At 43.6% G+C, this 16548-nt stretch overlaps 1 protein-coding gene across 1 annotated transcript; it reads right to left on the bottom strand.

Annotated features, from left to right (window-relative positions):
* Positions 1–1250: 1250 nt before the first annotated feature.
* WBP2NL (WBP2 N-terminal like) lies at positions 1251–16434 on the bottom strand (the record flags this gene model as incomplete). The annotated part of the gene is made up of 6 exons (XM_080660270.1): positions 1251–1702; positions 5792–5902; positions 12920–13012; positions 13218–13359; positions 13849–13957; positions 16373–16434. 6 exons carry the CDS (start codon positions 16432–16434, stop codon positions 1251–1253), a joined length of 969 nt encoding a protein of 322 aa, XP_080516396.1.
* Between the last annotated feature and the right edge of the window lie 114 nt (positions 16435–16548).

Raw genomic sequence — 16548 nt, 5'->3', positions numbered from 1 at the left:
AGTTGCACTTCCCTAACACTAGTTGAGTGGAACAAACATCTTTTCAAATGTTTCTTGGCCAGCCACTCTATCGCCTCTGTTAATAGGGTATTCATATCTTTTGTCCATTTTTCTTTTGGGTTGATTTGTAGGAGTTCATATATTCTGAGTAGAAGTTATTTGTTTGTTTAATATATATGTTGGAAATTACTTTCTCATAGTCTGTTGCCTATCTTTTAACTTTGGTCATATAGAATTTAAAAATAAAATCAATATAGTCAAAATTATATTTACTTTATGTTTTCCTTGATTGCTTCATTGGTTTTGGTATTCTTAAAGAAGGCTTTTCTACCTCTAGACATCATTTTCAATGGCTGCATAATATTCCACTGTATGGATACACCATAATTTATGAAATTCTCTGTCACTATTAGAAATTTAGGTTGTCCCGTCCTTTCATTAATATAAAGAATGCTGTGAAAAATAAGTGTTCAATTTGATATTTCTAACATATATCATAGTGCCTAGAAAACTGAGCATAATAAATGCTTCTTGGATAGTGGAGGGGTAAAAGGCAGAAAGCTTTTTCCACAGTCACATTCAAGATAGGTTAAAAAAAAAAATTCAGCTTAGCTCTACCCGGATTGGCTCAGTGGATAGAGCATCCACCTGCTCATGGGTCCCAGGTTGGATTCTGGTCAAGGGCACATGCCCGGATTGTGGGCTCAGTCCCCAGTAGGGGGTGTGCAGGAGGCAGCAGATCAATGATGCTCTCTCATCATTGATGTTTCTATCTCTCTCTCCCTCTCCCTTCCTCTCTGAAATAAAAAATATATATATATTTTAAAAATACAGCTCAGCCCTGGCTAGTATGACTCAGTTGGTTGAGCATCGTCCTGTGCAATGAAAGGTCACTGGTTCACTTCTTGGTCCGGGTGCATACTGGAGGCTATCGATGTTCTCTCTCTCTCTCTCCCTCTCTTCCTCTCTGAAATCAACAAAAACGTATTTTTAAAAAATGCAGCCCAATGTCAACCAAATTATTAGGGAATTAGCCCTATCAGTCTACTTTTCCTTTAACCCATCCAATCAAGAGTTGACTTTGCTTCTAAAATCGAGGCATGAAAGTAAAGTTTCACTTTCCCCCTAAGATTGCCCTTTCAGAGGGTGGGACTACTACTTGAGAAAGGCCTTTAAACACATACCTGAGTCCTCCTCCTTATCCTGACTTCAGTTTTAGGGTGCCACTTTGGTTGGTGAATCTTCAGGGTTTAGTTCTTAGAAGGTGGTGAATGGTGCTGAGGAGATGAGGTGGAAGGAAGAGAAGCGTCATATCCATCAGGCTGGGCTGCCACAGGATTGTGAGACCCAGCTCTATTTCCAGAAGGTGGGGCTTCATATCCCGGAGGTGGGGCTTCATATCCCGGAGGTGGGGCTTCATATCCTGGAGGTACGGCTCCATATCCCACAGGTGGGGCTTCAGATCCCTCTGGTGGGGGTGCATATCCCGCTGGTGGGGGTGCATATCCTGCTGGTGGGGGTGCATATCCCGCTGGTGGGGGTGCATATCCTGCTGGTGGGGGTGCATATCCCGCTGGTGGGGGTCCGTATCCCGCTGGTGGGGGTGCATATCCTGCTGGTGGGCGTGCATATCCCGCTGGTGGGACTCCGTATCCTTCTGGTGGGGGTCCATATCTCACAGGTTGGGGCCCATGGACAACAACTGGGCAAATTGAAAAGAAAAGAAAAAAATTATTTATTTCTTAGAGTGGACAAGGAATAAGTGAGAAGGAGGAAGAAGAAAAAAATTATGCAGAAGCAAACTAACACAGGAAGAGAATCAGGCAGAATAATGGTAAAGCCAGATCCTTCAGCCACCACCAAATGAAAAGTTTATCATTTCCTGTTGTGGAGAGATTAAAATAAACATGAAAATAACCCTACAGTTAATCTCTGCATTAATTATAGCTGTGTATATAGAGAGATACATGTTTTACTTAATAAAGTTTGTTTTGATTATAAAAAAGTAATACATGCTTAATGAGGAATATGTATTTGGAAAATAGAAAAAAGATCAATTTTTAAAAGTCATCCATAATGTAATCATACATACAAAAACTGAGTATTTTAATGTATTTCTTTGTAGAATATCTGTTAATGTTTATACAATCATGATTATAACTGTCCAATTTTTTATTTATTTTAAATGTTTTTATTTATTTCAGAGGGAGGAAGAGAAGGGGAGAGAGAGATAGAAACATCAATGATGAGAGAGAATCATCCATCGGCTGCCTCCTACACCTCCCCACACTGGGAATCGAGCTCGAAACCCAGGCATGTGCCCTGACTGGAAATCGAACTAGCGACCTTTCAGTGCAAGGGATGACACTCAACCAACTGAGCCATATTGGCCAGGGCTTAATCAGAGACTTACTTTAGATACAAAGACACAAACAGACTGAAAGTGAAAGAATGAAGAAAGACAATAGATTATGAGACATATGTACAGTGAAATAGTATTCAGCCACAAAAAAAAAATAAAGTGCATGCTATAACTGGGATTAACCTGGAAAACACTATGCTAGGTGTGATAAGCCAAACACAAAAGGTGATGTACTGTATGATTCCTTTTATGTGATATATTCAGAATAACCAAATCCAGAGACAAAGAGCAGATTAGAGCATATTAAGAGCAGCTGAGAGGAGACAGTGGGAAATTATTACTTAGTGGGGAATTATGGAGTATTTTATGGAGTGATGAAAAATTTTGAAACTACAGAGCTGATGGTTGCACCACATGTGAATATACTAAATACCGTGTTTCCCGAAAATAAAACATCCTCCGAAAATAAGACCTACTTACAGGTTTCCTTCTGAGTGAAATATAAGGCATCCCCCGAAAATAAGGCCCAGGCTCTGTCTCAGAATGAAAATTAATTTACCGTAAACTGGTCGCTAGGGCCACCCCGACTGGCGTCTAGCAACCAGTGACGTAACGCTGAGTCCTGATGTCACTGCTGTGTAGAGGCAGAGCGGAGGTCGGAGTGAGCAGTGAGCGCGGGGCAGGAGAGAGGAGGAGACTTTCGCAGATGCGTGTAGAAGAACAGGAGGATTAGAGCGGATGGGACGCGGCGAAGGTGGTGAGTGCTGGTCTGTCTCTGGTGACACTACCTGATGCTTGCGGCCACCTTCATGATGACTGAAGGTTCTCAGTCAGTGGCAGACCCTGCTCCAGCCCAGATCCAGGCCCCAGCAAGCCCAGTGACAGTCCCCAGGCAGGCCCCAGGGGGTAAATGTCTGATAAAGGGGTAGGGGGGATGTCTGGTGAAGGTGTTCAGTGGCACCGGGGTGGGGGGAGGGGGATCACTTAAAATGACACAGGAGGATCAAAGGGGACAATCAAAATGACACCGGAGGATCAAAAGGGGTTACTAAAATGGTAATCCCCCCTCTGATTCTCCTGTGCCATTTTGATTCCTCCCTCTGATCCCCCCTGTGTCATTTTGAGTGATCCCCCTCCCCCCACCTTGATACCCCAATTCCTTTTTTTTACCCCTACGGTAGAAATGAGCGCAAAAAGAAAAAGCTACTCCGTGGAGTACAAGAAAGGAATCGTGGAAGACTCTTGGGGCCAAAATCTTACTGCTTTCTGCAAAGAGAAGATGTTGAGTATCCAATTGGTCCGAAAATGGCGAGCAGAGTATGGTAACCTCATTGAACAAGTGGACAAGGGAAATGCTAAAAAGCGCAAGTGTGGATCAGGTTGGCAACCATTATTTTCTGAGCTGGAAGACCTGATCTGTGAATGGGTTGTTGAATAGGGCTCAGATTTAAGAATTTGCCCTTGCAATGGCACCACAGTTTGACATAGCCCCCGAAGACTTCAAAGCATCACAACACTGGCTGGATAATTTCCTTCAGCGAAATGAACTGTTTTTAAGAAGATCTACAACATTGTTTAGGTTGGAAGATACTCAAGTTAGTAAGCGAGCACTTGCATTCAAGTCCTTTATTGATGATGCTGACTTCTCTAAATACAATCTTTCCAAAATGATTGCTATGGATAAAACTGCAGTGTTTATGGGCCAATCATCTCAAACAACAATTGAACAGCGGGGTGCCTCCTTAGCGTACATTCCCTCCACTGCTTACAAAAGTGCACGTGTTTCCTGTATTTTGGCAATTTGTCTGGATGGCACTAAAATCCCACCTTTAATCATTTCTAAGGGCAAGAAGGAAAAGATTGAACGTGTTTTGGGCATTTTTATTCCTGAAACTGAAAAAGCCTGGGCCACACAAGCAGTTATAAGGAAGTGGGTCTATTTAATGCTGCCGCTTGTTATGCGAGGGAGCCAAAGAGGTCTGCTAGTCTGGGATGCAGCCATCACTCACCGCGCTAAAGACATGAAGACATTTCTTCACGAAAGAAAAATAGATCAGATAATGATTCCCATAGGAATGACGGCCTATCTCCAGACTCTTGATATTGCAATAAACAAGCCATTCAAAGACAATTTGCGCATGGAAATTAATGACTACATTGAAAATAGAATGGAGAGAAATCAGCATGGAAACTTTGTGAAACCTAAACTGCAAGAAGTTGTGACTTGGGTGAAGAATTCATGGGAGAAAATCACTGACAGTTGCATTGCAAATGCACTGCGAGCAGGCTACCTTGACAAGAAGTACTCATTTAAAGACAGTGCTATTGCTAAACATGAGAGATTTGGTCCACTGATTCTAAAAGAAATGGAGTCACAAGAAATTCACCAGAAAATTCAGGAACTGGATTGTTATGATGATGTTCCAGAAGATGATGACATGATTGTCATTGAATAAATGAGTAAATTCTTGATACTGTAGGATTCACAGTTTGTCTGGTTTGTGTTGACAACTACTGTACTACCGTACCGTATACAGGTAATAAATTTCCTTTATTTTCATTTAACAATAAATGTGTACCGTATTCTTCTTCATGGAAAAATAAGACATCCCCTGAAAATAAGACCTAGCGTGTCTTTGGGGGCAAAAATTAATATAAGACACTGTCTTATTTTTGGGGAAACACGGTACCAATTGTACATTTTAAAATTGTTGTATGTTATGTTCTATGAATTTCAACTCAATAAAAAAACTTGTAAAACTGTAACAACATTTTAGATTTTGAGCACAGTATTACAGTTTAATAACCTTTTAAAACTAGGTAACTATTAAGGTTACAAATAAGTATCCTTCAGTTGTATACAAAGCTAAATGTCAATGACATACACAGAAGAACCCAAGAAAGGGCTCACATTTTGGGGTCTGTTGGCAGCCCACTAGGAGACCCTCTGTGGTCTACCAGTAGGTGGTGGACAACATTTGAGAATCAATGATCACTTCCCAGTAACATGACAGCAGCTGTGGACAGGTACAACTGTTAAAGGGCACAGGGCATAAAGCCCAGGGCTGGAATCCTTAGTGAGGTTGAAGGGCATGGTGCAAGCTTGATGGCTATGCTTGTGTGAAATGGGAAGGGGAAGTGAACAGGAGCATGTTTTCTGCTCAGGCTGCAAACAGGAAGTGACTGTTTCCAATATTGGGAGTTGCCTAAGTATGTTCCATACCTGTACATTATTAATTAAAAGTAAGCATGAAACTTACTGACTTGCCACTGGGTTTCAGTCTGGAAATGAAGTCACTCCATTTTCCAACCTCCAAACCTCCGATGCTTCTCCTGCCAGCAGGGTTGGAAGCAAGCTAGCAGGGAATAGATCTTTGAACCCCTGCATACTTTTCCACCTCCCAGGAAGAACCTTACGCCATACCTTACCTGGACAAGACCTCTGATGGTTGCACATCATGCTCCCCTGCCCACTAACGATAAACAGTCCTGGAGCACCAAACCAGTAAGTTATACTTTGAAGTGGAGCTCCTTGGGCAGCTGAAAAAACAAATTTGGCAACATTGTTTTTTAAGTCAAATGTATAGCAACTATCAACCAGATAATTAACTAAGTATTAACTATCACCTTACTTGAGTGTTCAACAATGTTTCCAGGATACAAGATAAAGAATATACATTGTCCTTGTCCTGAACTCTATGCTTCTTGAGGGCAGAGATTGTGACTTATTTGCCTGTGTTTATTTAGGGTCTAGCATAATGGCACCTACCATGATAGGTATTCAGAAAAAATTTCCAAGTTAGAAATTCTATCAAGTTGGTAAGATATATCCATTACAGACCAATTTAATGGCTGTGAGGTACAGGGGAAAGCACTTCTGTTTTTCTCCCTCTCTTTTGAGGGCACTTGTGATGGCATCTGAGGCCCACTAGATCAAGCATGTCAAACTCAAAGGCTAACACGGGCCAAATAAAGGACTCATGCGGCCCACGGGCCATGAGTTTGACATGCTTGCACTAGATAATCGAGGGTAATCTCCTCATCTCAAGATCCTTAAATTAATAACATCCAAAAAGACTTCTTTTTACAAATACGGTGACATTCACAGATTCTGAGGATTAGGATAAGGATATATCTTTGGGAGTCATTATCAGCCTACCACACTGATTTCTGGTCATATGAAGTAATGAACACCAGTTCTAGGCCTGGCCTGTGAAAACTTCCCAAGAAAGATCTCCTCTCTTCCCCTCTCTGACAGCTATCCAACAGGCCATGTGTTATGTATTAAAGATGGCAGATACTCTATTACCCTGGGTCCATGAAGGGCTATGTTAAACAGATTCCCCTTTTAGCCCTGCTAATTGGCCTTTATATAAGCATCAGTATCTACTGTTGTCTTAAACCACTGATAATCTGGGGTTTACCTGATTAAATAGTTGGCATTAAGTAATTCACTATAAATCTAAAGTTGTCTTCCTTACCCCTGACCTTTTCCTTTTCAATATCCTATTAGTAGCCCTTTCTGGAAGAAGTAATTATTTTATTCACTTATATATTTGCTTATTTTTTATATGATTCTCATTAGAATAAGTTTAACAAAGGCAGGAACCATGTATGTCTTATTCACTGTTGTGTTCCCAATCGTCTAACCTAGTGTTTGACACACAGTAAGTATTCAATATACATTTGTTATAAATACAACTCAAAGACTCCTGACAAATCCACTCTGCAGAGGGGAAGGGAATCTTTCCTGGTCAATAAATCAAATCATGAAGCACAATGGATAGTTAATTGCAAAGGCCTCAAGGAAGCCCATCTCACAAGCCCTGACTCTTGCCAGGGGAGCAGAGGTAGGTTCCCACACCTAAGCCATGATACCATGAGACCCAGAGCAGTTCAGACACTGGACCAAGTTCATATAAGTTGACTAAATCCTTCCAAGTGGCTGTGCAACTGCCTACCTTTGCAGACCAAGGAGCAGATCTCTTTTTTTTTTTTTTTTTTAAATGTTTTGATTGATTTCAGAGACAGGAAAGGAGAAGGGGGTGGGAGACAGAAACATCAATGATGAGAGAGAATCATTGATCGGCTGCCTCCTGCTCGCCCCTTACTGGGGATCAAGCCCAAAAACCAAGGCATGTGTCCTGACCGGGAACAAACTGTAATCTTCTGGTTTATGCATGGGTCGATGCTCAACCACTGAGCCATACCAGCTGGGCAAGGAGATCTTAATGTGAGCACAAAGAGGATTCCCAAAAGTTGCCTCACCCTTAGCCCATAATCCTAAAAATAACTCCCCCTCAGTACTATGAGGCCAAAACTAAAAAGGAATTCAAGACCCAGTATGCAATTGCCCTGAGTTCCCCAAAAATCTATAGCAAAGAGAAATCGGACTTCCAAGGGTCCCCTGACCCTGGGTTCCCCATAGTTGTACTCCCTTTATCTGCCAGGACACCCTGCTATCCACTGTCAGGCTTCCAGATCTCTCTCTTCACTAAAATCTCCCTTGCTAAGACCAGCAAACTCAAATTTCCACACGCTATGCACATTTTCCAGTCTTCATTTTACTAAGCATGTCTACAACAGCTGCCAGAGATGACCACTCTATTGCTTGAGACTTCTCCTCTCTTGACTTCCGGGATAACAAACTCACTTGATTCTCCTCCTACCTCCCAGTCAGCCCCTTCTCAATCTTCATTACAGGTCACTCACTCCTCCTTGCCCATTCCTTAAATGTTGAGGACCTTTGGAATACCATCCTTAATTCATTGAATGAGCCCATCAATCAGATGGCTCCCAAGATGACCAGTGTGCTAAAGATTTCCAAATCAGTCTCTAGATACAGTTCATCTCTGGAGCTCTGAGCTGCACATCCACTGGCCTCTAGGCACTCCCATGTACCTCACACCTGTATTAAGGGATTAAGAGTATAGGCTCAAAAGGACACAAAGTCCCTTATATAGTATTCTTACCAAAATATAATCTGAATATAATCATAATGAACAGATAAACCCAAATTAAGAGACATTCTACGAAACAATAAGCCTGTATTTATTTTATAATTTCAATGTCATGAAAGACAAAAAAAGACTGAGTCCAGATTAAAGGAGAACAAAGAAATAAGACAACTAAATTCAATGTGTGATTCAGGATTAGATTCTGCATTGCAGAAAAAAAGAGCTATTAGAATTTGGAACAGTAATGGAACAATCATTTGGATTTGAATATAAACTATATTAATAATAGTGTTTCAATGTTAAATTTTCTGAATTTAATAAGTACAGTGACTAGATAAGAGAATGGCCTTGTTCTTAAGAGATACACATTAGAATATTTAGGCATGAAGGAAATGATCTTTGTGACTTCCAAATATTTCAATAAAAACAAGAAGGGAAAAAAATAAGAGGAAAAAAGAAGATAAAGCAAATGTGGGAAAATGTTAATAATGGGTAAATCTAGATGAAGGGCCCATAGGAGTTCATTGTAATATTTGTGTAACTTTTCAATCAATTTAATTTTTCCCCCAAAATAAAATGTTTAATAAGAAAGAGTAGATCAAAACGTAAGGCAGGGAGGATCCAAGATGGCGGCGTAGGTAAACACCTAAACTGCTGCCTCGCACAACAATTTCAAAACTACAACTAAAAGACAAAACATCTATCACCCAGAACCACGGGAAAGCTGGCTGAGTGTAAGTTCTACAACTAGAAGGAAAGAGAAAAGAGCACTGAGACGTGCACAAGCGCTGAAAAGCTGAGGTATGGAGGCGTGCGAATCGGGCTGGTGACGGGCAACTGGGAGTGCTGCTTTTTTCAACCCGAAGGGAGACAAGCTCCCGATTACTCCAAACTTCAGTTTCTGGGGAGACGCGGGGGACCCAAACTCCTAAGGGGAGAAGCTGGACTGTCTGCGGTGGGGTCGGAAAGTGAGGGTGGCTTGCTTGCAGGGCTGCGCACAGGAATAATTGTTTACTGCACTGGGGCGTGGGACGCAGGGACGCAGTCAGAGACACAGAGCCAGCTAACTGGCAGCCATCGCTGTTTGCCACACCCTAGCCTAGTCACGCCCTGAGACCCCACCCCGCACAACCTACAAACCCACCCAAGCTCCAAGCAGCGGCTTTAGCATATGAATGACCTGCCCTATCGCAGCTTAACCTAGCAAACTTGCAGCCCGGGTCAGACAGCTCCAAAACCTCCAAACCCCAAGCAAAGAGGAGAAAACTGTAGTTCTCGCTGTAGCTCCTGCTGGGTAGCCTCAGACAGTAGCTGACCTGCACCCCATTGGAGATCCAGAAGCCAGTGTACCTAGTGGTCAGTGTGAGACACCAGATTTCAACTCCTCACATCCGTAAGTGACACATTCAAGAGGCAGACTCAGTGAGCACCAAAGCCCCATTGAAATAAGTCCTGCACCATAAGCGTGTCTCCAGCACAGCAGTTCTTCCATTATAGACACAGCGGGTCCTCACAGCCAATTGGCCTGGAGGTCAATTCCTCCCAGTGTACCGAGAGCAATCAAGGCTTAACTACACCAAGACTTTGCACTCAGCCCACAAAGGGGTGTACCAAAGGCGTCCACCTCAGGTGATTGGGGAGGCTGAGCTGCTGGCCCCTATAGGTCACCTACCACACAAAGCCACTCCATCAACACAAGGAAGCAGCAAAATGCGGAGACAAAGAAACATGTCACGAATGAAAGAAATGGAGGAAAGCAAACTACTGGACGACATAGAGTTCAGAACCACATTTATAAGGTTACTCAAGAATCTTCTAAAAACGGCTGAGGAACTTAGTGAGACCTTCAAGGACCTTAATGAGAATGCCAAAAGAATGGAAAAGGACCAGTCAGAAATTAAGCATACACTGTCTGAAATAAAGAATATACAGAAACTCAACTGTAGATCAACGTACCCCAAGAATTAAACCAAAGATCTGAAATATGAGGAAACAAAAAACACCCAACCAGAAAAACAAAAAGATAAAAGAATCCAAAAATATGAAGATAGTGTAAGGAGCCTCTGGGACAACTTTAAGCGTACCAACATCCGAATTTTTGGGGTGCCAGAAGAAGAGAGAGCAAAATATTGAAAACCTATTAGAAGAAATAATGACAGAAAACTTTCCCTACCTGGTGAAAGAAATAGACTTACAAGTTCAGGAAGCACACAGAACCCCATACAAGAGGAATCCAAAGAGGACCACACCAAGACACATCATAATTAAAATGCCAAGGGCAAAAGACAAAGAGAGAATCTTGAAAGCAGCAAGAGAAAAACGGTTAGTTACCTACAAGGGAGTACCCATACGACTGTCAGCTGATTTCTCAACAGAAACTATGTAGGCCAGAAGGGAGTGGCAAGAAATATTCAAAGTGATGAACAGCAAGAACCTACAACCAAGATTACTCTACCCAGCAAAGCTATCATTCAGAGTTGAAGGTCAGATAAAGAGCTTCACAGACAAGAAAAAGCTAAAGGAGTTCATCACCACCAAACCAGGATTACATGAAATGCTGAAGGGTATTCTTTAAGAAGAGGAAGAAGAAGAAAAAGGTAAAGATAAAAATTATGAACAACAAAATGACATCAAATACATACCTACCAGCAAGTGAATATAAAAATCAAGTGAATAAAAAATCTGAAGAACAGAATGGACTGGTGAATATAATAAAATCAGGGACATAGAAAGGGAGTGGACTGACAATTCTCAGGGGGAAGGGAGTGTGAGGGGTGCGGGAAGAGATTGGACAAAAATCTTACACCTATGGATGAAGACAGTGGTGGGGGGTAAGGGCATGGGGTGGGGTGGGAAATCAGGTGGAGGGGAGCTATGGGGGGGGAAAAAGAGGAACACCTGTAATAATCTGAACAATAAAGATTAAAAAAAAAGAAGAAGAAAGAGTAGGTTTAGGGTTTAAAGTCCAGCTCCATCACTTACTAATTGTATAGTCTTGGGAAATTATGTAACCATCACTGACTCAGTTTCCCCAACTATAAGTCAGGGATAATTATTAGTGCCTACAACTTAAAGTTTTTGTGAGGATTAAATAAATTGACACATGTAAAGGGCTTGGAACACTCCAGTAAATGGTAAGCACTGAATAAATGCTAGCTAGTACTACTAGGTCTAAAATTAAACTCATTTCCTCTCACCCTGGCCAGTGTGGCTCAGTTGATGGGGCGTCACCCGCTGCACAAGAAGGCTGCTGGTTCGATTCCCAGTCAGGGCACATGCCCAGGTTGCAGGCTGGATCCCCAGGGGGAGGCATGCAAGGGGCAGTCAAATGATGTTCCCCTCTCGATGTTTCACTTTCTCTCTCCTCTCCCCCTCTCTCTAAAAATCAGTAAAAATAATTTTTAAAAAACCTCATTTCCTCTCCAACTTAGACTGTCTCTTATATCCTTTTTGTTTTGTTTTGTTAATCCTCACCAAAGGATATTTTTTCCTTTGCTTTTCGGAGAGGAGAGAGGGCAGAGGGCAGAGGGGAGGGCAGAGGGGAGAGAGGAGAGGGGAGAGAGAAACACATCGATGTGAGAGACACACCAACCATTTGCCTGCTGCATGTACCCTGGTCGGGGAGGAGAGTGAACCTGCAACCCAGGTATGTGCCCTTGAATCGACCCCACGACCCTTTGGTGCACGAGCTGATGCTCTAACCATTGAGTAACACCAGCCAGAGTTCTTATATTCTTGACCATGGTTTATAGGATCATGATCCCGTCAGTCTTCTAAGCTAGAAACTTCACTCCATCCTTCTGTGTGTCCTAGCACTTTGTCCATGTCTCTATTACAGCACATGCTATGAGATAACATACTTGCATGTCTGTCTCTACTAGTTTATGTTAGTCTCAACTAGATTGAAGTTGGGGATGGAAGGCAAGGGAGAAAGGGAAAGAGCACCCCAGAGAGAGGAAATATCATGGAGGCTGAGATGAGAGAACAAGGCACAAAGAAGTCCAGTTGGATTGGAGTACAAAAGGTGAGAGAGTGGAGAGCATGGAGTGAGGTTAGACGGAATAAAAATATATCATACAAATTATTTGTATTCAAAATTTGAAAGAGTTCTCTGGTACCATCCATTAGAGCAGTGCTACCTCTTCCCTCCTCTCATCAAAGATGGGGACTAAGCCCAAGAGAAACAAAGGCAAAGCCAGAGAAAAGAGATGACAAAAAGGCATGTCAGGGGAAGAAGAGCTAAGGCAACCAGGCTCCCTGATGTGAAAAGAGACTAGCCAGTGATATATGAGACCAGCAGTTACATGGATAAAAGATTAGGAGGTACAGTTAGTCACTCGGGTGTCTGACTGGTAAGCTCTCACCAGATTTCAAACTCCTTCCGAACAGGGAGGGACTGAATCATCTGTTTTCCCAGCAGGTAGTATTGTACTCAGCACATAGTATGTAGGCTCAGGAAATGCTTGCTGTATACATGCATGTGCAATTACCGAGTGCCTACTCACAGAGACCAGAAAATCCTAACTGGGTAACAGTCCTGCTTTAATTCCACAAGCCTCAAAAACCCCAAGTGCTTAACAGTTTTATCATTATCGCTCACCAGCAGAGGCAGCTTTCATCATCAACTGGAAAAATTTGATGGCACCTCCTTTTCTGAAGGATAATTTAAAAGTAGCCTGTCCTTCCCAGCCACCTGGGGGAAGAAACGGCACACACTCACTAAGAGGCAGGCTGGCACAGCTGGTAACCGGACTAACGCAAACACTGGCAGAAGCATTACCCAAAGAAGCAGGGTGGCTTTCTTTTGTTTGAATTCCAACATGAGCCAAGTCTGAATCTTAAACCTTCTGGAAGCTTTTAAGAAAAAAAAAAATACACTTCTGACTGTAAACACGTACCATCTGGAGCTGCCTGAACGGTTCCTTGAATGTAGATGGGGGCAAAGACTGGTTGTTCGAGGGTACAGTTACTCATCAGATCAAATGGCATCATAAAAGAAAGCATGGGATCAGTGACTAAGTGTGACGTCATGAAGATCACCTAAGAAAGGAAAATAACTTTGAAAAAGGAATGCAATTTGTCCATAGTTTGAGACATAAAAATGTCTAAGGTTAAGGTTGCTTTGGCATCCTGGCCTAATTGAAAAGCATCACCCATTTTCTTCTATCATTCTTCAACATGGAAAACCTCAAAGTGTAAATATTTTAAAACACTTTGAGACTCAATGGTTACCCCTCTCTCCATTTTAAGGGAAACAAATGTAGAGTTAAAAATTGAAGTAGAGCCCTAACCGGTTTGGCTCAGTGGATAGAGTGTTGGCCTGCAGACTCAAGGGTCCCGGGTTCGATTCCGGTCAAGGGCATGTACCTTGGTTGCGGGCACATACACAGTAGGGAGTGTGCAGGAGGCAGCTGATCGATGTTTCTCTCTCATCGATGTTTCTAACGCTCTATCCCTCTCCCTTCCTCTCTTTAAAAAAAATCAATAAAATATATTTAAAAAAAAAATTGAAGTAGAAAGAGAAATTACCCGGTATGAAGTGAGAAGCAACGTTCCCCTCTTTGTACCATGGAAGAGATTGGATCCTGGTGGTAGCTCTGGGAAGGAGAGGTCCACATCATTACACTGATTCAAGACGCTGCAGAAAAGAAAGGGCAGACAGCACACAATTTAGAAGTTACATAAAGTGACAAACATGAAACTCCTGGCACAGTTCCTAGCCTGGACAAACACTCAATAAATGTTAGCTGCTGCTGCTGCTACTATCTTTATTGACATAAAAAGAATTTAAATTATTTTATCCCCTAACAATTCACACTTATTCTTCTCCATCTTTATCTCTGGATTACATTCTTTAAATTTTTCGATTGTGTTTATTGAAAATCAGTCAGGAATCTTGTATCTTTTTTTAAAGATTTTTTAAAATTGATTTTGAGAGAGAGAGAAACATCAACGTAAGAGCGAATCCTCCATGGGCTGCCTCCTGCACGCCCCCTACCGAGGATCGAACATGCAACCTAGTTACATGCCCTGACCAGGACTCAAACCAGCAACTTTTCAGTGCACAGGATGATGCACAACCAACGGAGCCACACCAGCCAGGGCTGGATTATTTTTCTTGTAAAACTACTTGTATTCTTTATTCATGAATTCTTATACTTCTTGTGCAGTAACTATCAAACACTGTGCTAAAGGAAATGTTAAAGAAGGTAAGGCATGCAGAATGCTCTAGAATCCTCTCACATGTTGCTCCCTCTGCCTTTCATGTTCTCCCCTCACGCTTAACCTGAAAAACTTGGATTCATCCATAGAATCCTATTGGGGGTTTTTCTGAGTAATTATTATATGTGTTGATTAGTTCAATGTCTTTCCTAATGATCACTAAGGACAATGTCTGCCTTCGTTGCCTCTGCAGTCTTAGCAAGTGGTGAGTGCTACTAAATATTTACTGAAAGAATGAACAACTGAATACATGAATCCAGGTTATAACACAAGCAATATATGACACACATCACATAAATGGCACAAAAATGTCACGGCAACTAAGTGAAAGGAGAGGTTAGTTTTGGTTGAAGTAATTAGGAATGACTATAGAAAGATTGAAATATGAGCTGATTCTTTTTTTTAAATATATTTTATTGATTTTTTTACAGAGAGGAAGGGAGAGGGATAGAGAGTTAGAAACATCGATGAGAGAGAAACATCGATCAGCTGCCTCCTGCACACCTCCTACTGGGGATGTGCCCGCAACCAAGGTACATGCTCTTGACCGGGATCGAACCTGGGACCCTTCAGTCTGCCGCTCTATCCACTGAGCCAAACCAGCTAGGGCTATGAGCTGATTCTTAAGGGGTGAATAATGTTTCAAGATCTTTTTTTGATTAATTCTCACCCGAGGATATTTTTCCATTCATTTTTAGAGAGAGTGTAAGGGGGGGGGGGGGAGAGACAGAAACACTGCTGTGAGAAACATGGATTGGTTGCTTCCCACACGTGCGAAAGGAAAGAAACATCTATTTATTATTCCACTTATTTATGTATGCACTGGTCGATTCTTGTATGTGCCCTGACCAGGGATCAAACCCACAACCTTAGCGTGTGGGGACGATGCTCTAGCCAGCTGAGCTACCTGGCATCCCAAGGGGCTCAGGCGCGCCTGAGCACAGCACTTGGTTTCAGGGCCGCACTGCCAGGAAACACCAGGGCCATCCCAGCAGAGAGGGGTATGGGTAAGAGGATTAGGCGGGCAGACAAGCAGGACTCTGAGAAACTGGGGAGCCGGGGAATATGGGGAGGGGAGATGCGCATGAGGTGGAGTGGCGATGAAGCGACTCCCTCCAGACAGCCTGAGAGCGGCCAAAGGAGGGGGAGCAGCAACACTGCAGGCCCCGAGCCAAGCAACCTGTGCGAACCCTAAAGCAGGCCGAGGGGGCGCCGTCCTTCCTAGGAGTCCCTTCCTTTGGTCCCAGCCTTTCCCACGAAGGGCAGGCTTCTCCCTGGCTGCGGCCAGAGAGTAAGGGGACTTTGGGCAGTTCTGAAGACAAGGAGAGCCCCCCACCCCCCGAGAGTTTGGAGTCTTTCTAGAATTTTCCACACAGTGCCTCTTCCGCCTCCGGAAGTCCAGGGCCTAGTTTCCCAGAGTGGGGGGAGGGAGCGCGGCCGTGGCCGGCACCCTACAAAGGTTGCTACCTCGCGCCCAACAGCAGCTGCACGCCACCCGCAGGGGCGGTGCGACTCCCCACCACCCCAGGGCGCTCTCACCTTTCTCCTGAGGTGACGCCCCCTCTCCAGGAGATCCCGCCCCGCCCTCAGTCACCGAGAGGCGCGCTCCCGCCCTTCACACGTGAGAGGCCACACGCTTCCGCTTGCACCACCTCCACGTCCCGGAACAGGCGTGAGGACGCGCACGCGCACGGACGTTGGAGGCGGAGCTAAGCGTGAAGCGTCGGAAAAGGCGCGAAAGTCCCTGATTCGCTGACAGCTCGCAAGCCGCCAGCTCTGCCCAGTCTGTCCCCTCCCTCCTCCGACAGCACCCCGGCTCCCCCTTAGGCACCTTTCACCGTAAGGGACGTAGGCCTTGCGGCGGTTTTCCGTGTGGCTCTGGTTCACCGCCATCTTGCTCGGGCCCCTCCGGCCGCCCCGCAGATGGGAAGGGGCGGGGCCTGCACCAAGCCGAGGGGCCGGGCTGTAAAGCGGAGGGTGGCGATTATGGCGCAAAGACAAGGAGTG

This window comes from Plecotus auritus, assembly GCF_963455305.1.
Source record: "Plecotus auritus genome assembly, chromosome: 3".
Taxonomy (NCBI): Eukaryota; Metazoa; Chordata; class Mammalia; order Chiroptera; family Vespertilionidae; genus Plecotus; species Plecotus auritus.
This window is presented reverse-complemented; position numbering and strand designations above follow the sequence as displayed.